Source organism: Pongo pygmaeus, chromosome 20, assembly GCF_028885625.2.
Source record: "Pongo pygmaeus isolate AG05252 chromosome 20, NHGRI_mPonPyg2-v2.0_pri, whole genome shotgun sequence".
In the NCBI taxonomy this organism is placed as follows: Eukaryota; Metazoa; Chordata; class Mammalia; order Primates; family Hominidae; genus Pongo; species Pongo pygmaeus.
Window position 1 is genome coordinate 22,451,283 of NC_072393.2, and position 21,837 is coordinate 22,473,119.

At 45.6% G+C, this 21,837-nt stretch overlaps 1 protein-coding gene across 10 annotated transcripts in view; it reads right to left on the reverse strand.

Annotated features, from left to right (window-relative positions):
* Positions 1-20,965, reverse strand: part of ZNF43 (zinc finger protein 43) — a 47,560-nt gene extending 26,595 nt beyond the window's left edge. Inside the window, exons 1-4 of one of the 10 annotated variants that reach the window (XM_063658849.1) lie at positions 20,726-20,875; positions 19,765-19,850; positions 14,259-14,373; positions 11,955-12,136 (exon numbers count right to left, since the gene is read on the reverse strand). Coding sequence is in view for 2 of the 10 variants with exons in the window: in XM_054465147.2 (XP_054321122.2) it covers positions 20,726-20,755 (30 nt within the window). In the remaining 8 variants the exon portion in view is untranslated. Of the gene's footprint in view, positions 1-4,809; positions 5,263-11,954; positions 12,384-14,258; positions 19,230-19,764; positions 19,851-20,725 lie in introns of those variants that run through there. The other 9 variants (XM_063658851.1, XM_063658852.1, XM_054465149.2 and 6 more) reach the window with 9 other exon arrangements.
* Between the last annotated feature and the right edge of the window lie 872 nt (positions 20,966-21,837).

A 21,837-nucleotide genomic window follows, 5' to 3' on the forward strand; every position in this document is an offset into this window, starting at 1 on the left:
AAGTGAATTAAAGTCTTAAACTTAAAATGTAAAATTATTTTTAAAAAAAACTTTGGAAGGTAACCTAGGAAATCATTCTAGACTTAAGAACCAGAAGATTTCATGATGGAGATACCAAAAGCAATTGCAACAAAAGGAAAAATTGACCAATGGGACCTAATTAAACTACAGAGCTTCTGCACAGCAAAGAAAACTATGAACAGACTAACTAAACAAGACAACCAGCCAGGCGCGGTGGCTCATGCCTGTAATCCCAGCACTTTAGGAGGCCAAGGCGGGCAGATAACAAGGTCAGGAGTTCAAGACCAGCCGGGCCAATATGGTGAAACACCATCTCTACTAAAAATACAAAAATTAGCTGGGCGTGGTGGCACATGCCTGTAATCCCAGCTACTTGGGAGGCTGAGGCAGGAGAACTGCTTGAACCTGGGAGATGGAGGGTACAGTGAGCCAGGATTGTGCCACTGCACTCTAGCAGGGCAACAGAGTGAGACTCCGTCTCAATTAAAAAAAAAAAATTATGTGGTAAACAATCATATGAAAACACTTCTAGGAGGTACAAAGTTTCATCTCATAAAATCTAGCATTAAACTCAGAAATCAAGATGACAGGATATAGAATACAGATAATCACCTTTACAAATTTACCCTGCAAAGAGAGTAACTGATGTTTTTATGAATCTGTGTAACTCACCACTTATATACCACATTTTCTTATAAAAATGTATTAACTTTGTACAGCCAAATAAAATAGATTTTCCCTATTCTTTTCCTTGGTAGCATTCTAAAAGCTAAGCCTTGGAATTCTGTTGAAAATCACCCAGCCATAAAATAAAAGACACCTGAGAAGATTCCTAAACTCACTCTGGGAAAGAGAAAGGTAAATGATAATTTTTATTGTATTTTATTTATTTATTTTTTAAACAGAGTTTCCCTCTTGTCGCCCAGGCTGAGTACAATGGCGTGATCTCAGCTCACTGCAACCTCCGCCTCCCAGGTTCAAGCGATTCTCCTGCCTCAGCCTCCCGAAGTAGCTGGGATTACAGGCGCCTGCCCCTGCACCCAGCTAATTTTTTTTCATTTTTAGTTGAGACAGGATTTCACCATGTTGCCCAGGCTGGTCTTGAACTCCTGACCTCAGGTGATTCACCCACCTCGGCCTCCCAAAGTGTTGGGATTACAGGCATGAGCCACTGCACCCAGCCTATGACACTGTAGCACACAGAGCCATGGTGGTTATCTTGGTTTATCCCTGGACAGTACTGAAACCCAGGACCAGAAAAAAACAACAAAAACAACAAAATGAAGTGTGGCTGAGGAAAAATCACCCATATTTTTTGAAAGGAAAAACTTGACCTAAAAACACTCTGAAAAAGTCTCTGGCTGGGCATGGTGGCTCATGCCTATAATCTCAGCACTTTGGGAAACTGAGGCGGGTGGATCACCTGAAGTCTGCAGTTTGAGAACTGTGTGACCAACATGGAGAAACCGTCTCTACTAAAAATACAAAATTAGCCAGGCGTGGTGGTGCATCCCTGTAGTCCCAGCTACTTGGGAGGCTGAGTCAGCAGAATCGCTTGAACCCAGGAGGCAGAGGTTGCAGTGAGCTGAGATGGCTCCACTGCAGTCAAGCCTAGGCAACAAGAACTAAACTCCATCTTAAGGGGGTCGGGGGGGGAAGAGTCCTGTGCCTAGGGAAAACAAAAGGAAAAAAGAGGCCAGGCATGGTGGCGGAGGCAGGTGGATCACCTGAGGTTAGGAGTTCGAGACCAGCCTGGTCAACATGGAAAAACCTTGTCTCTAACAAAAATACAAAAATTAGCTGGGAATGGTGGTAGGTGCCGGTAGTTCCAGCTACTGGAGTGGTTGAAGCAAAAGAATCACTTGAACCAGGGAGGCAGAGGTTGCAGTGAGCAGAGATCACATCACTGCATTCCAGACCGGGCAGCAAAGCAACACTGTCTCAAAAAAAAAAAAAAAAGTAAAGAAAAGGAAAAGAGGCACAGAGATTTTTATTTTTTACAAACAGTATAAGCGGATTATTTTTTGCTTTCTTTTCAATATGGAAAATATTTTCAAATAGAAAACAAAATTTAGGCCAGACTTGATGGCTCACGCCTGTAATCCTTGCACTTTGGCAGGCCAAGGCGGGTGGATCACGAGGTCAGGAGTTCAAAACCAGCTTGGCCAACAAGGTGAAACCCTGTCTCAACTAAAAATACAAAAAAATTAGCCAGGTGCGGTGGCAGGTGCCTGTAATTCCAGCTACTTGGGAGGCTGAGGCAGGAGAATCGGTTGAACCCGGGAGGTTGCAATGAGCTGAGATTGCACCATTGCACTCCAGCCTGGGAAACAAAGCGAGAGGAAGGATGGAAGGATGGAAGGATGGAAGGAAGGAAAGAAAGAAAGAAGGAAAGAAGGAAGGAAAATTTAAGTCTATCCAATGATTTTTCAAAAAATAATTAAAATATCTATCAAAAATGTACAGATATCTAAAATATCTTTGTCTAAAATGTATCTCTGTATCTAAAATATACACCAAAAAAAAAAAAAAAATAGCCCGGCGTGCTGGCTATTTTTAAGTACTGTAATCCTAGCATTTTGGGAGGCTGAGGTGGGTGGATCATCTGAGCTCAGGAGTTCGAAACCACCTGGCCAATATAGTGAAATCCCGTCTTTACTAAAAATATAAAAAAATTAGCTGGGTGTGGTGGCAGGCGCCTGTAATCTCAGCTACTAAGGAGGCTGAGGCAGGAAAAATCGCTTGAATCTGGGAGACAGAGGTTGCAGGGAGCCGAGATAGCACCATTGCACTCCAGCCTGGGCAGCAAAAGTGAAACTCCATCTCAAAAAAAAACCAAAAAGAAAAAAGAAAAAATAGTTGATAACATGAATTGCGGAGAAGGTGGCATATGGGAATGTCAGAAATAAAGGAAAATTTAGTTTAGTTTTTTTTTTTTCCAGAGGGAGTTTCACTCTGTGGCCCAGGCTGGAGTGTAGGCGCGATCTCGACTCACTGCAACTTCCGCGTCCCGAGATCAAGCGATTCTCCTGCCTCTCAAGTAGCTGGGATTACAGGCACCCGCCACCACACCTCGCTAATTCTTGTTTCTGTTTTTGGAGACGGAGTCTTGCTCTGTTGCCCAGGCTGGAGGGCAGTGGCGCAATCTTGGCTCACTGCAACTTCTGCCTCCTAGGTTCAAGAGATTCTCCTGCCTCAGCCTCCCGAGCAGCTAGGACTACAGGCACGCACCACCATGCCCAGCTAATTTTTATATTTTTAGTAGAGACAGGGTTTCACTATGTTGGCCAGGCTGGTCTCGAACTCCTCACCTCGTGATCTGCTTGCCTCGGCCTCTCAAAGTGCTGGGATTACAGGCATGAGCCACCCTGCCTGGACTGAAAATTTAGTATTTTACTCAAATCCATTAGGCTGGAGGAATGGGGAGTACGGTGTAGACTTCAGACCCTGCTTGAAACATATGAGAAAAATGCAGAGGAAAATCACTCTTCTGTGGAGTGTGAAAATAAGTGGCAGGCAATTAGACTGACCTCGCTCTAATGTCAGGGTTTCTACCTTATAAAAATCTAACTCAAACGTATATTTTGTAAATTACTACACTGAGGAAAAAAAAATTCAGCCTTAAACAACTATAAACTGCCAATTAACCCGATTATATAACCAGGAAATTTCCATCTTAATCGTACAAATTAAAAAACTATGACTCTACCTAACAAAGTACTGAATTTTGTTTTCTTCATCATGCGCGTTCTAAAAGTCCTTCCTGGCCGGGCGCAGTGACTCACGCCTGTAATCCTAGCACTTCGGGAGACCGAGGCAGGCAGACTGCCGGAGCTCAGGAGTTGGAGGTCAGCCTGGGCAACACGGTGAAATCCGGTTTCTACTAAAACAGAAAAAATTAGCCAGGCGTGGTGGTGCGCGCCTGTAGTTCCAAGCTACTCAGGAGGCTGAAGCAGGAGAATCGCTTGAACCCGGTAGAGGGAGGCTGCAGTGACCCCAGATTGCACCACTGTACTCTAGCCTGGAGGACAGAGAGAGACTCCGTCTCAAAAAAAAAAAAAAATTCCTTCATTTCCCATGGACCCCAAACTACAAACCTCAATGTCTTAAATTACTCTTTGATTAATATTTTTGTGGTGACCCTCACATTTTTTTTTTTTTTTGAGACAGTCTCACTATGATGCTCAGGCTGGAGTGCAATGGCGCGATCTCGGCTCACTGCATCCTCCGCCTCCTGGGTTCAAGCGATTCTCCTGTCTCAGCCTCCAGAGTAGCTGGGATTACAGGCGCGAGCCACCACGCCCAGCTAATTTTTGTATTTTTAGTACAGACGGGGTTTACCATATTAGCCAGGCTGCTCTCGAACTCCTGACCTCGTCATCCGCCCGCCTCGACCTCCCAAAAGTGCTGGGATTAAAGGCGCGACCCACCGCGCCCGGCCGACTCTCCTAAGTTTCCAATAGACCAAAAGAGGGACTAAAAATGCCACGGACCAAAGCTCTTTCTATTCATGAAACTGCATCAGGAGTCACGATTCTCCCCTGACGACCCTCCTGTGGCCCCTGCACAATTTAGGAGAGACGCCGCGTTGCGGCTGCAGAGCTGCCCAGAGAAGAGACAGGGCGCCGGGGCCGGCTGCCAGCCCAGCCGCCATCTTATGTCTGAAGGGGACTGAGGCCGAGCTGGGCAAGAACTCCGGCACGCGCAGATTGTGGAGCTGACTGCGGGAAGGCCTGAGTCACGCCACAGCCCCTTCCCCCTCTCCGGATGTCGGACCGGCACTCTCACCATTTCTAGGCTTCCGGGGGGTCCTGGCGTCTTAGCTGTGGATCCCCCAATACCTGCAGGTCACAGAGCCACAGAGGCTGAACCTCTAGCAGCAGAGGACACAGAAGAATGAAGACGAGACGCGGAGCTCAAACTGCAGCCAGAAACAAAGGCCCCGCCACATCCCGGAAGCCGCCCTGTCCTCTCCTGCCCCGTGCCTGATTGGACGGTTTCCAGCCCAGCGTCCCTGATTGGATATCTTCTAAGGTCCTGCCCCCACAAGCCCTGAATGAAAGAAGATGTCATCAGACGCTGGGCTGAATGAAGAGAGTGACAGCCTAGGCTGCCGCCTTTTCAGGCAGGGCTTCCTCCCTGAGCTGAGCAGGCCCAACCCAGAGGGTATTTGCCTGATTTGCCTTTAACCTTGTGTATAAGGTCATCCGCACTTATATTATATGGCTACTAAAAAATTAAAATAATTGTTTTTTAATTTCAGCTTTTATGACCTTCCTGGCTTCTGGTCCTTTGAGTAGGAGGTATTACAAACATTGAATATTTTATTATTTATCCTCTGTGGGGTTTGTTTTTCTTATTCTTGAGAGGGATTCTCTCTGTTACCCAGGCTGGAGTGCAGTGTCATGACTGCAGCTCACTGCAGCCTCAGCAATCTAGGCTCGAGCAATTTACCTGTCTCAGCCTTCTGAGTAGCTGGGACCACTGGCATGTGCCCCCATGCTCAGCTAATTTGTTATCATATTTTTATTTGTAGAGATGAAGCCTCACTAGATAGCCCAGAATGGTCTCAAACTCTAGGGGTCAATGAATCCTACAAAGTCAGCCTCCCAAAGTACTGGGATTATAGGCATGAACCATCACATTCAGACTGAGTTTTTATTTTATCAAAAAATTTTTTTAAAGCATTGAGGTCCATTAATAGAATTCAAGGACATGTTATGCACATTTTTTAAAAGTAAATTAAAAAGCATATACAGAAAGAGAGAGAAATTTTTTAAAAAACTAAATATTATATAGGTAATGTTACCAGAAAAAGTTTAGATCTCCCGACTTTAAGTTGCAGTATGCTAATGGAACATTCTTAGTGAACAGTATTCTATTTTCATAAGAAATTCAAAACAAGATAATTTCCAGGTTTTAGAAACTGATGCAAAACAAAAATATAGAAAATCTCTAACGTGTTCCCGTGATATAGTATTACTTGAAATATAAACTGGGCAAACTCAGCAAAAGACAATTTAATCTCAAGTTTCAAAATAGGTACAGAAGTTCTAATAGAATAATAAATGGAATCCAGAATTTTATTCATAAAAAGGCTAAAAAGTGACCATTCTCTGTGATTTTGAAAGTAGGAATTTGTCTAAACAGATGTGTATTTGCATCTACAATTGCCTACACTTACTTTTATATTTCTTTTTTTTTTTTTTTTGAGATGGAGTCTTGCTCTGTCGACCAGACTGGAGTGCAGTGGCACAATCTCGGCTCACTGCAACCTCCGCCTCCTGGGTTCAAGTGATTCTCCTGACTCAACCTACTGAGTAGCTGGAAATACAGGCGCATGCCCCCATGCCCAGCCAATTTTTTTTTTATGATATATCCATTTATTCAGATTACTCAATAATTAAAAATTATATTTTCTATGAATACCAGCTAATGTTTTTGTATTTTTAGTAGAGACAGGGTTTCACCCTGTTAGCCAGGATGTCTCCTGACCTGGTGAACTGCCTGCCTTGGTCTCCCAAAGTGCTGGGATTACAGGTGTGAGCCACCGTGCCCAGCAGCTTTTAAACATTTTAGGAAAGCATGAGACATCAATCAATATGTATAAGATCTTCCTTCCCTCCCTTTTTCCTCCTCCTCCTCCTTCTTCCTCTCTCTCTCTCTCTCTTTCTTGGTTTGATCCAGTAATGCAGGACAACTTGAAGTGAGGGCATCCAGGTCATAAGTAAATAGGAGATAAAAGTCTGGATTCCTTTGAGTCCTTGATAAGCATTTAACTGAATACACAATTTAGTCTGGCTCAGTGAATCTGCATATCTAAATTAACAGCAGTGCAGAGGAAGCAATCAGATGTGCATTTGTCTCAGGCAAGGCTCAGAGAAATGACTCTGAGTTCTGTCTGTCTTTGGTTCTCAAGGAATTTCCTTGTTGGCTAATTGTAAAAAAAGTATGTAGCTTTTTTATCTTTGTAGTTATCTTATTTAGAAATAAAATGGGAGGCAGGTTTGCCTGACATAGTTCTCAACTTGACTTTTCTAGTGACTTAGTAATTTTGGCATCAACAGATTTATTTTCCTTTAACAGTGGAAACCTCTTTCATTATCAAGTGTAGAGGTTAACAAAAAAACTCGTAAACACAAATATAATTATTGCTGCATCTTTCAGAATAGCCCATTCTAAATTTTTTTTTTTTTTTTTTTGGAGATACAGTCTTGCTCTATTACCCAGGCTGGAGTGCAGTGGTGCAATCTCAGCTCACTGCAACCTCCTCCTCCTGGGTTCAAGCAATTCCCCTGCCTCAGCCTCCCGAGTAGCTGGGATTACAGATGTGCGCTACCACGCCTGGCTAAGTTTTGTATTTTTAGTAGAGACGGGGTTTCCCCATGTTGGCCAGGCTGGTCTCAAACTCCTGACCTCAGGTGATTTGCCTGCCTTGGCCTCCCAACGTGCTGGGATTACAGGATTGTAAGTCACTGCACCCAGACTAGAATAGCCCACCCTAATTTAATTCTCATTTACTATAGACTTTTTTCATAATTTTATAGTGGATCTTAATGTTGGAGGCATTCAAACCAGAGCAACTCAATCTTGAATAGCAGCTGTGTGAAATATGCTGAAACCTACTTGGCTGCCTCCCCAGGTTAGGCATTCTTAGTCACAGGATGAGACAGCAGGTCAGCACAAGATAAACAAGATACATTGCACTTAGCAATTTGTCATAATCTTCTGTTAGCAGGGTGCAAGCAGAAACATAGAATCACATATTTAGGTCATGGATGCAGAGATATGTCACAAAGCTCCTGTGGTTAGGGTCAAGAAAGGAGCTTCCCATCCCCTAAATGTTGGGTCTCAGCAATATATCACAATACTCAAATTATGTGAGACCCAGGAAAAAAGGAGAGTCACATCACCTAGGTGCTGGGTTCAGTGATATTTCACAATTATCCTTTGTAGCAGGTTATAGTCAAAAAAGGAGAGTCACAACACTTAAGTGATGAAGAAAAAAGAATATGTCCTAATACCTTTCTGAACAGAGCCCATTCAGGAGACTCATAATACCTAGGTGTTGGACCCAGCCATATCTATCACAATACAAAATGTATGCAGAGATCAGGCAAAAAAAAAAAGGAGATCACATAACCTAAGAGCTGGGCCCAGCTACATATTACAAGCACCCCAGTGGACAAGGCCAAAGAATGAGAAAAGAGTCACATCACATAAGTGCTTGACTAAGCGATATGTTACAATCCAAACTGTGAACACATCCCAGGAATAAGAGGAGTCACATCATCTAAGTAATGGGCCGAGAGATATGTCAAAGTAACTCCTGTGGAGAGGAACCAGGCAGAAGAATCACATAGCCTGTGTGCTAATCGCAGTGATAAGTCACTCTCTTTTATGGGAGCATGGCCATAGCAGGAAAGAACGGTCAAATTATTTGGGTTCTGGGCTCAAATATATGTCACAATCTCTCCTATAGGGAAAAGCCAAGTAAGAAAGTCACATTATATGGATGATGGGTTCACAAATATGTCACTATGCCCACTATGGACAGGGTTCAGGCAGGAGACTCACATTACCTTAGTTCTGGGCCAAACAATATGTCACAATGCCTGATAAGGAAAGTGCTGAGGAAAAACATAACTTCATTTTTGATGTTTAGCCCAGCAGTATGTCAAAATCTAAGTTGTGAGCAGAATGTAAGTAGAAAAAAAGCATCACAACAGCTAGGTGCTGGCCCAGTGATAGGTAACAATTATTTCTCTAAGCAGCAACCTGGTAGAAAGAGAGTCACATTACTTGGGTGATGGATGCAGATAGATTATAATGCTTCCTGCAAGCAGGACCCAGCAAGGAAAGTTACATCACCTGGATGTTGCACATAGCAATGTCACAACGGCCCATGAAGACAGGGCACAGGCAGGAGAGTCACATAACCAGGGTGTGGGGTCCAGTGATATGTCACAATGCCCCCCTGTTGGCAGCACTGAGGCAAAAGTACAGAGCCACACCACCTAGGTGTTGGATTCAGCAATGTGTCACAATCCGATCTGTGTACTAGGCACCAGGTGGGAGAGTCAAATCACTCAGATGCTGGGCAAAGGTGTATGTTACAATCACAGTCACAAAAAAATGTAGGAATGAACAATCCCACACATTCCATTTCTAAGTATTAGAGTCAACACATGTTGTATGTTGAGTCCAAGTGCACGAGTCACAATCTCAACGGTAGACTGGATACATCCATGAGAGCCTCAATCTTTGCTGTGGACTGTGTCCCCTTAGTGGAGTCACAGCCTCACAGGTATGCTGAATCTTGGTTTGAGTCACCAGCCCACGTGTGAACCGAATGCACATTTGAGAGTCAATTTTCCAACCACCTCCAGGTGTGAGACTCAGAACTTCAACAATGAGCTGTGTTCATGTGGAAAGCTGTCAATTTTTACTGTTGGCTGGGTTTGCATACGAGTGTCACAATGTCATCTGTGTGCTAGGCCCTGTTATAGAACTCTCTGTACTACCTGAGGGCTTTATACAATATCCATGGTAGTCACAATTTGCTCTGAGACTTTTTTTCTAATACAAACTCATAATCATACCTGTGGACCTAGGTTCATGCATTAGAGTCAACATCTCTCCAGTTGGCTGGGTCTAGAGAAAAGAGTTCTCACCTGCCTATGAGCTGGGTTTAGAAATGAGTCACCATCTTAACTGTTGTCACATGATTACACATGACAGTCACAATTTTTACTGTGGACTCCATTCACGTGTGAAATTCAAGATCTCTCCAGTGGGGTCTGTCCATGTGAGGGTGACAATGCTAACATTTGGTAGGTTGTGCATTTGAGAAACAGTCTCACCTGTGTGCTTGGCCCTATGATAACACTCTCTGTACCGTCCAAAGACTTTATACAAAATGTGAAAGAATGGTAATCCAGGACTTTACCCATTTCTCTAAGTCTAGCTACCAGCACCAGTATCTCTGCTATGGACTGGTTTATGGTGTGAGTATCATCATTGCAACTGTGAACTGGGCTGAAGTGTATGTCACAATCTAACCTGTGAGTAGAAAGCAAACGGGAGAGTAACATCACCTGCTGCTGAGTCAGAAATATGTCACAATTTTTCAGGGCAAGGACCAGGCAGGAGAGTCATATCACCTGGTTGCCTGTCCACGGTTATGTTACAATTCCTTCTCGAAAGCAAGGCACAGACAACAAAGTCATGTTACTTGGATACTGGACCCAACTATGTCACAATTCTCTCTGCAGGCAAGGCCTGGGCACAAGAAACACAGCACCTGGTTGCTGAAGCCAGATATGCGACACAGTCTTTCTGTGGGCATGGTGCAGATGGAAGAGGAGAGTCACACCTCCAAAATAATGGATGCACAGATATGTCACAAGGTGCTTCCCACAGACAGGGCCCAGGCAAGAGCTCTTTACCCATTTGGTTTGACCCAGTGATGTGTCATAATACCCACAATACAAGGGGCCCAGGTTAAAGAGAGTGATATCACCTAGATGCAGAGTCCAGTGATATGTCACAATCCTCCCCTTTTACAGGGTTCAGGTAGAAGAATTACATCACTTAGGTGATAAACAAATGACATGTCATAATTCCTCTATTAGCAGGTACAGAGAGTCCCATCACCTAGGTATTGGACTAGCCATATTTTAATATATACAATACACAATTCACCAACACCCAGGTGAAACAAACTGTGTATATTGAAATATGGCAGGGTCCAACGACTAGGTGATGTGACTTTTCTGCATGGGCCCTGCTAATAGGAGAATTATGACATTATCTTTCTGACATTATGATAATTATGACATTATCTTTCTGAAACCTGTAGTAGGAGAGGAGAGTCACATCACCAAGGTGCTAGGCCCAGTGATAAATCACAATCCCTGGCCAGGCGCGGTGGCTCACACCTGTAACCTCAGCACTTTGGGAGGCAGAGGCTGGCGGTTCACCAGGTCAAGAGAACGAGAGCATCCTGGACAACATGGTGAAATCCCATCTCTACTAAAAATACAAAAATTAGCTGGGTATGGTGGTGCGTGCCTGTAGCCCCAGCTACTTGGGAGGCTGAGGCAGAAGAATCGCTTGAACCTGGGAGGTAGAGGTTGCAGTGAGCTGAGATCGTGCCACTGCACTCCAGCCTGGCAACAGAGTGAGATTCCATCTCAAAAAAAAATAATAATAATAAAATTAAAAAAAATTACAATCCCACCTTGGGCAGAAACTAAGCAGTAGATGAGGGTCACATCACCTTGTTACTAGGTCAAAAAATATGGCACAATATTTTCTGAAAAAAAGGGGCCCATGCAGCCGAGTCACCTCATCTGAGAGGGCTCCAGAGATATGTCAAAATGCCCTATGTGGGTAAGGCTCATAAAGAAGAGTCACATAACCTAGGAATTGAGACTAGTTATATGGCATAATCACCCAGTGGGCAGGACTGAGGCATGGAACAAAATTCACATTATGTAGATCCTGAGACAAGTGATATGTCAAAATCTCCACTGTGGACAAGTTTCAGAGACAAAAGGAGAGTCATATAATCTAGTTTATGGGCCCAGGCAAATGTCATAATGTCCTCTCTGGACAGGGACCAGGCAGAAAAATCACATAACCTGTGGTGAGGGCCTAGTGATATGTCACCCCCTCTTCTGTGGTCAGGGCCCAGGCAGGAGAGAAGAGTGAGATCATGTAGGTGCTTGGCACAGATATGTTACAACGTCTCCTAGGGAAAAGCCCATGTAAAGGTGGAGAGTAACATCAAATAGATGGGTCCAGAAATATGGCATAATGTCCCCTGAAGCCAGGGTCTAGGTAGGAGATTCATATCATCTGGTTGTTAGACCCAGTAATATGTTACAATAGCCCATTTGGGCAGGGCACAGAAAGGAGAAACACATTACCTGGGTGCAGGGACCAGTGATATGTCACAATGCCCTCTGTGACAGCACCAAGGCAAGAGTATAGGGTCACACGATCTACATACTGGGTCCAGCGATATGTCACAATCCCATCTGTGTACTGGGCCCAGGCAGGAGAGTCAAATCGCTCACATTCTGAGCAGAGGTATGTGTCACAATCACACCTGCAGAAAGACCCAGAAATGAGATAAAACAATTCTTCACATGTCTTCATTCTAGGTATGAGTCAATACCATTTGGATATTGGGTCTAAGTACACAAGTCACCATCTCAATGTAGATGAGATGAATCCATGCATAACAGCCTCAATCTCTTCTGCAGACTGTGTCTCTTAGTAAAATCATAGCCTCAGCCAGGCACGGTGCCTCACACCTGTAACCCCAGCACTTTGGGAGGCCAAGGCAGGTGGATCACCTGAGGTCAGGAGTAGAGACCAGCCTGGCCAACATGGCAAAATCTCATCTCTACTCAAAATGCAAAAATTAGCCGGATATGGTGGCGGGCGCCTGTAATCCCAGCTACGCGGGAGGCTGAGGCAGGAGAATCACTCGAACCCAGGAGGCGGAGTGAGCCGAGATCATGCCATTGCACTCTGGCACGGGCAACAAAAGTGAAACTCAGTCTCAAAAAAAAAAAACAGCCTCACAGGTGTGCTGAATCTTGACCTGAGAGTCACCAATCCATCTGTGGACCAGATTCACCTATAAGAGTCAATTTTGCAATTTTCCACTGCCTCCAGGTGTGACATTCAGAACTTCAGAAGTAGGTTATGTTTATGTTAAGGGATGACAATATTTACTATTGGCTGGTTGTGCATATGAGTATAACAATGTCACCTGTGTGCTGGGCCACGTAAGGGCACTCAGTGCATTACCCGAGGGCTTTATACAATATACAGGAGAGTCAAATCCACTCTGAGATCTTTGTGATTGTATAAACCCATGATCGTACCTGTGGCCCTAGACCCAGACTGGGGCAGGTGGATCATGAGGTCAGTAGTTCGAGACCAGCCTGACCAACATGGTAAAACCTCATCTCTACTAAAAATACAAAAAAGCCAGGCGTATCCCAGCTGCTCAGAAGGCTGAGGCAGGAGAATCACTTGAACCTGGGAGGTGGAGGTTGCAGTAAGCTGAGATCGTGCCACTGTACTCCAGCCTGGGTGACAAAGGGAGACTCTGTCTCAAAAAAAAAAAAAAAAAGATACACAAAACACAATCTCATCTGTGTTTTTGGCTTGTGATGACACTCTCTGTGCCACCTGAGAGCTTTTTATAATATCTGAGAGAGTGATAATTCTCCATGACCTTTGCAAAAAAAAAGGAAACTTAGAATGTTTGTTTTCCCAAGCCTAGCTAGGCAAGGTGTATCTCTTTTATTGCCTGGTCCAAGGTATGAGAATCATCATAGTAATTCATAAGCTCAGGCAAAATATATATGACAAGGGCCGGGAAGGTGGCTTATACCTGTAATCCCAGCACTTTGGGAGACTGAGGCAGGCGGATCATGAGGTCAGGAGATCGAGACCATCCTGGCTAACATGGTGAAACCCCGTCTCTACTAAAAATACAAAAAACTAGCCGGGCATGGTGGCAGACACCTGTAGTCCCACCTACTTGGGAGGCTGAGGCAGGAAAATGGCATGAACCCGGCAGGCGGAGCTTGCAGTGAGCCGAGATTGCTCCACTGCACTCCAGCCTGGGCGACAGAGCAAGATTCTGTCTCAAAAAAATATATATGTATGTTATATGTATGTTACATACATGTTGTATATAACATGTTATATGTTACATGTTATATATGTGCATATATAACATATATATGTGTGTTTTATATATATATGTTACAATGTTACAATTACACCTATGGGTAAGGAGTGAGCAGGAGAGTCACATCACCTGGGGCTGGTCTAGAGATATGTCACTATCTTTTTTGAGGGCAAGGACGAGACAGGAGAGTCACATCACCTAGGTGCTTGGCCAGGGATGCCTTAACATCTCTTCCTGTAAGATGGGCACAGGCAGCAAGTTACACAACCTGGGTGCAGGGCCCAACAATATGTTACAGTGCTCTCTATGAGCAATACCCTGAGAGGTGAGACACATTATCTGGTTGCTGATCCCAGTGGTGTGTTACAATGTTTTTCAGGGGCATGGTGCATGTAGGTGAGAAAAGTCACATATTATAATTGATGGATGTCAAAATATGTCACAACGCCCCCTGTGGGCAGGCCCAGGCAGGGACCTCTCATCCCCTAATGTCAGACCCAGTAATATGTAACAATACCCAAAATATGCAAGGTCCAGGGAAAAGATGAGAGTTACATCATCTAGGTGCTGGGTCCAATGATACATCACAATCCTCTTTTGGCAGGGTGCAGGCTGAAGAAGAGTCATATCACCTAGGTGATGAATGAAAAGATATGTCATAATACTCTCATAGCCAGGGCTTATGTAGGAGACTCCTTGGTGATAGACCCAGCTACATGTCACAATATGTATGCAGGGGCCAGGCGCGGTGGCTCACGCCTGTAATCTCAGCACTTTGGGAGGCTGAGGCGCGCAGATCACCTAAGATCGGGAGCTTGTGACCAGCCTGCCCAACATGGAGAAACCCTGTCTGTACTAAAAATACAAAATTAGCCGGGTGTGGTGGTGCATCCTGTAATCCCAGCTACTCGGGAGGCTGAGGCAGGAGAGTTGCTTGAACCTGGGAGGCAGAGGTTGAGATGAGCCGAGATTGTGCCAATGAACTCCAGCCTGGGCAACGAGTGAAACTCCATCTCAAAAAAAAAAAAAAAAAAATGTATACAGGGCCCGGACAAGAGAAGAGTCCCATCATGTAGGTGCTGGGCCCAGTGATACATCTAAATCTTTTTTTTTGTTCAGAGTCCAAGCAGTAGAGAAGAAGTCACATTACCTAAATGCTGCATCCAGCAACATGTTATAATACCTGGATAAGGAGAGTCCAGGCAGAAAAGTCACATCACCTAGGTGAAAGGCCCAGGGATATTTCCTAGTGCTACCTGTTTGCAGGGCTCGGGAAGAAGACAAGAGTCAGATAATATAGGAGCTGGTAGCACAATCACTACAGTGGGCAGGGCCTAGGCGTGAGAGGAGTCACATCACATGAGTGCTGGGCCAAGCGATATCTCACATTTCCTACTGTGGACAGATTCAGAAATAAAAAGGAGAGACCTATTATTTAGGTGATTGGCCCAGAGTTATGTTACAATGACCACTTGAAACAGGGACCAAGCATAAGAATCACATCACCTGTGTGCTGGGCCAAACAATAAGTCACTCTCTTTTCTGTTAGCACAACCCAGGCTCAAAGATATATTACAATCTGATCTATGGACAAAGCCCAGATAAAAGAGGAGAGTCATATAAAATAGTTGATGAGCTTAGATATGTGTTAAAATGTTTTCTGTAAGCATGGTCCAGGCAGGAAACTCACATGACTTGGGTATAAAACCCAGCAACATGTCACAATGTCTTATGTGAGCAGGGCTAAGAAAAAAATAGAGTAACACCACTTTGGTGCTGGGTTCACCAATATTTCACAATCTTCCCTGGAGGAAAAACTAAGGAAAAAAAAATCAAATCAGCTATGTGCTGCAAAATGTCACAAAACTTCCTGTGAGCAGAAGCCAGGTAAGACAAGAGAGTCAAATCACCTGTGTGACTGGTGCACAGACATTTCAAAATGCCACCCATAGGCAGGGTCCAGGCATAAAAGTTGTATCACCTGGCTGTTGGACCCAGCAATATGTCACAATGGCCCAAGTGGCCAAATCCTAGGCAGAAGACTCACATGTCAGTGCAGGGCCTAGCAATATTTCACAATGTCTGCTGCAGGCAAAACCTAAAACCAGGGAAAAATCCCATCAGCTAGGTGCTGGGCGTAGCAATATGCTACAATGTTCCTGTATGCAGGGACCAGACAGAAGAAGACTGTCACATCACCTGGATGCTGGGCTCAGCCATGTCAACCATCATTTCTGTAATAAAGACCCCATGCAGAAAAGACACAGCATCTGGTTGCTGGCCACAGCAATGTGCCTCAATTGTCCCTGTAGGCAGGGTGCAGGCAGAAGAGGAGAGTCACATCTCCTAGATGATGAAGGCAGGGACATGTCACAGTGCTCCCTATAGGAAGGGCCCAGGTAGGAGACTCCCAACCTTTAGGTGTTCAGCTGAGCAATATGTCACAATACACAAATATGAAGGGCCTAAGAAAAATAAGAGTCACATCACCTTGATGCTAGGTCTCTGTAAGCAGAGACCAGGCAGGAGAAGAAAGTAACATTACTGGTAGGGCGCGGTGGCTCACACCTATAATCCCAACACTTTGGGAGGCTGAGGAGGGTGGATCACTTGAGGCCAGGAGTTCGAGACCAGCCTGGCCAACATGCTGAAACCCCATCTCTACTAAAAATACAAAAATTAGCTGGGTGTGGTGGCACATGCCTGTAGTCCCAACTACTCAGGAGGCTAACGCAGAAGAATCGCTTGAACCTGGGAGGCAGAGGTTGCAGTGAGCCAAGATCACACCATTGCACTCCAGCCTGTGCAACAGAGCGAGACTCTGTCTCCGAAAAAAAAAAAAAAAAAAAGTAACATCACCATGGTGATGGGCATCATTGAGTTACGTCACAAAGCTCCATGTAGGCAGGGTCCAGAGAAAAGGTGTTACATCCCCTGGGTGTTGGACCCAACAATATGTAACCATTTCTTTATTTTTATTTTTACTTTTTGAGACAGAGTCTTGCTCTGTCTCCCAGGCTGGAGTGCAGTGGCGCATCTTGGCTCTGCAACCTCCATGTCCCGCAATTCTCCTGTCTCAGCCTCCCGAGTCACTGGGACTATAGGCGCACACCCCCATGCCCGACTAATTTTTGTATTTTTAGTAGAGACGTTTCACCATATTGATCAGACTGGTCTTGAACTCCTGACCTCAGGTGATGTACCCGCCTCAGCCTTCCAAACTGATGGCATTACAGGCCTGAGGCCACTGTGCCCCGCCTTATATGTAACAATTTGTTGTTGTTGTTGTTGTTTTGAGACAGAGTCTTGCTCTGTTGCCCAGGCTGGAGTGCAGTGGTGTGATGTTGGCTCACTGCAACCATCGCCTCCCGGATTCAAGTGATTCTCTTGCCTCAGCCTCCCAAGTAGCTGGGATTACAGGCATGCGCCACCACAGGCGGCTAATTTTTGTACTGTTTTAGTAGAGATGGGGTTTCACCATGTTGGCCAGGCTGGTCTTGAACTCCTGACCTCAAGTGATCCGCTCATCTCAGCCTCCCAGAGTGCTGGGATTACAGGCATAAGCCACCATCCCCGGCCATATGTAACAATTTCTAATGTGACATATTGTGCCATAATATGGCACAACATGTAGGGCACAGGTGGGAGAGTCACATAACATGGGTGCAGGATTCAGTAATATTTTACAATACCCAAAATTTGTGGGGTCCCATAAAAAGAGGAGAGTCATATCACCTAGGTGCTGGGATCAGTGATATATTACAATTTTACCTTTGGGCTGGGACCAGACAGGAAACTGAAATCACTCAGGTGCTGGCCAATGTCACAACCACACCTGCAGGAAGGTCCAGTGATGAATTAATCCCGTACAGGTCCCAGTTCTAGGTATGAGAGTCACCACGTTCTCTATGTTGGGTCTAAGTACGCTAGTGACAATTTCACCAATGAACTGAACCTGTGCATAAGAGCCTCCGTCTCTCTTCTGAGCTACGTTTGCTCTGGCCCTCAGCCCAGGTATGAGAGTCAACATGTCCTCAGGAAGATAGACTTCTCATTGGTTCAGATTGAAAAATTCTCACCTATGAACTAGATTTAGAAATGAGTCATTATTCAAACTCCTGCAGAATGTTCACATATAACAGCCACAATTTTAACTGTGGACTGTGTCTGTGCATGGGATTCAGGACCTCACCAGTGGGCTCCATCACTGTGTGAGGGTGACAATTCTAATGGTTGGTGGGGTGGGTAAAGAAGAAACACAATCTCACCTGCTTGCTGAACTCTATAATGACACTCTCTGTACCACGACAGATTTATATAGTATTCAAAACAGTGGTAATTTGGCTGGGCACGGTGGCTGGCGCCTGTAACCCCAGCACTTTGGGAGGCTGAGGCGGGCAGATTACCTGAGGTTAGGAGTTCTAGACTAGCCTGACCAACACTGAGAAACCCCGTATCTACTCAAAATACAAAATTAGCCAGGCGTGGTGGCACACGCCTGTAATCCCAGCTACTCAGGAGACTGAGGCAGGAGAATCGCTTGAACCCAGGAGGCGGAGGTTGCAGTGAGCCAAGATCTCTCCATTGTACTCCAGCCTGGGCAACAAGGGCAAAACCCTGTCTCAAAAAAAAAAAAAAAAGTAATTCTCAGCTGGGCATGGTAGCTCATGCCTGTAATCCCAACACCTTGGGAGGCTGAGGTGGGTGGATCACCTAAGGTCAGGAGTTCAAGAGCATCCTGGCCAACATGGCAAAATCCTATCTCTACTAAAAATATAAAAATTACCCAGGAGGCAGAGGTTGCAGTGAGCCGAGATTGCACCACTACACTCCAGCCTGGGCAACATGAACAAAACTCCGTCTCAAAAAAAAAAAAAAAAAAAAGTAATTCTCTATGACATTTGTACAAGAAAGAGACCCAGGATAATACTCATAACCCTAAGCCTAGCTATAAGAGGCAGCATCTCTTACTGGCTGGTCGAAGGTAGAAGAGTCATAATTGCACCTGCGAACTGGGCCAAGCTATAATTCACAATCCCACCTGTGAATAGGGAGAGAGGAGTCGCATCACATGGGTTTTGGGCCAGGAATATGTCACAGTCTTTTCTGAGGGCAGAGACCAGACAGGAGTATCACATCACCTGAATATTTAGCCAGGAATATGTTACAAACTTCCCCTGAAAGCAGGACACAGGCAGCAGAGTCACATCACCTGGGTGCTGAGCCCAGCAATGGATAACAATGCTCTCTGTGGTCCAGGCCCAGGCAGGAGAGACATATTACCTGAGTTTAGTGATAAGTCACAATTTTTCCTGTAGGCAGAGTGCAGGCAAAAATGGAGAGTCACTCTCCTAAGTGATTGATGCAGAGATATGTCACAAGACCCTCTGTAGAAAGGGCCTGGCAGGGCCAGACACGGTGGCTCACGAGGTCAGGAGTTCAGACCAGCCTGGCCAACATGGTGAAACCCTGTCTCCACTAAAAATACAAAAATTAGCCGGGCGTGGTGGCAGGCACCTGTAATCCCAGCACCTCAGGAGGCTGAGGCAGGAGAATCATTTGAACCCGGGAGGCGGAAGTTGCAGTGAGCCGAGATAGCACCACTGCACTCCAGCCTGGGAGACAGGGCGAGACTCTGTCTCAAACAAACAAAAACAAGAAAAAGAAAGGGCCTGGGCGGGAGCCTCTTATTTTATAGGTGTTAGATCTAGTAACATGTCCTAACGTCCAAAATATTCAGGGACTAGGGAAAAAAGGAGAGTCACATAACCTGAGTGCAGGACTTAGCAATATGTAACAATGCACCTTGTGGACAGTGCCAAGGCAAGAAAAAAGACTCCTGTCACCTCAGTGAAAGGCCCAGCTATGTGTCACAATGCCATCTGTGGGCATCACCAAAGCTGGAAAAAAGTCACATCTTCAAGGTGCAAAGTCAAGCGGTATGTAACAATCTCCATCTGTGGGCTGGGCCAAGGCAGGAGAGTCAAATCACTAAGGTGCTTAGTGGACGCATACAATCTTACCTGCAGGAAAGTCCAGGAATGAGATTAGAAATTCCACACATGTCCAGGTTCCAGGTATGAGGGTCAACACCTCCTGTATGTTGGGTCTAAGTACGTGAGTCACAATCTCAATGGTTGACAGTATTGCAAGAGAGCCACAGTTTTGTCTGTGGGCTGTGCTTTTCAGTGCAGTCACAGCCTCACATGTGTACTGAATCTTGGTCTGAGAGTAACCAACCCACCTGTGGACCAGGCCCACATATGAGAGTCAATTATCCAACTTTTGACAGCCTCCGAGTGTGAGATTCAGAAATGATCCTAAGAGGCCGGGCGCGGTGGCTCACGCCTGTAATCCCAGGACTTTTGGGAGGCCGAGGCGGGCGGATCACCTGAGGTCTGGAGTTCGAGATCAGCCTGGCCAACATGGTGAAACCCCATCTCTAGTAAAAATAAATAAATAAATAAAAATTAGCCAGGCCTGGCGGTGCGCACCTGTAATCCCAGCTACTCAGAAGGCTGAGGCAGGAGAATCGCTTGAACCTGGAGGCGAGGTTGCAGTGAGCCGAGATCGCGCCACTACACTCCAGCCTGGGCGACATAGCAAGATTCCCTCTCAAAAAAAAAAAAAAAAAAAAAAAAAATTAACAACAGAAACTGAAGACCCCAGGGCCGCAGCCCCTCCTGCGCACACACCGAGTCGGGATTCTGCCCCGATCATTCGCCGGTCATCCCTGAACAATCTGGGAAATACTCGGGGCTGCCGGTGCAGAGCTGACCAGAGAGCTCCAGACAGGGTACCGCGCAGGAATGGGGAGGGACGCGGGAGTCTCGGCTGCGGGACCAGCCGCCATCTTGCAGCCAGAGGGGCCTGGGGCGGAGCTGCGCCAGCGACCAGGGATCAGGAGCGGACTGTGAGGAGGCGGGTCCCTCGACTTTCACAGCCTGCTCTCCCCTCTCGGGATGCCTGACCCCGCACACTCACCATTTCCCAGCTTCCAGGATGTCCGGGCATCTTAGCTGTGCGTCTCCCAGGACCTGCAGATCACAGGGTAACGGAGGCTGCGACAAAGTCACCAGGGGTTCCCGAGGTGGAGGACGCGGAAAAGCAGAGGCCGGTCCCAAGCTCTGGCGGGAGCTGGAGACAAAGGCCCCGCCAAAAGCCGGAAGCCACGGCCCCCTCTCCAACTGCGCGTCTGATTGGGTGGGTCCCACGACAGCGCCACTGATTGGATAACGCTCCAGGACCCACCCTCCCCAGTATTTGCGCATTTTATGGACAGGGAACCAGGCTCAAGTAGGCGGGGTCACATGCCCAGGGAATTACAGCTAATCAACAAGTGAGCTGAGCCTTGAAATGTACTTGCTCTTTTCCTTACCTGGGTCAACTTGTATAGTGCATCTTAGTAGCTACTTAAGAGGAAGAAACAGAACATTTGGATACCCTTTTAACAACTTTTTAATTATTTTGACAATGCAGCAAAGACCCTCATCACATCCCTGAGGCTCTCTCTCACCGTGCTGTACCACACTGCTGTACACATCTTGGGATGACCATTAGGAATGGGGAAGCACCTGGGGCTGGGGATAAACATGAATTATGTTGCCTAAATTTGCTCATTTTAGAAAAACATCTAAACCAATCTGTGTGAAGTGGCTATTATCAGGGTAATTGTGCCCTGAGTGTGCTACATCTCAATCTGACTTCTCTTTTTAAAAATTACTGCATTACTCTCATTAACGGGGTTATTTCACTTTCTATTGGAAAATCACCAATTGTCCTCTGTAGGTGTCCTGATGTGATTTGCTAGTTTAGACCTTGGAGGTAGGGATAAGAAAATACTTGAGCTACATCAGAACACCTAACTCAACTGGAGGATATATAGGAATTCCTTAATAATATCTAACAGTTTTCTCAATACCCATTATATTTAACAGTGATAGCTTGGAGGGCAGAGAGGGGAAACAGATGACACAACCTTAGAAGTTCACTTTTGTTGCCGGCGTAGTGACTCACACCTGTAATCCCAGCACTTTGGGAGGCCGAGGCGGACGGATCACGAGGTCAGGAGATCCAGACCATCCTGGACAACATGG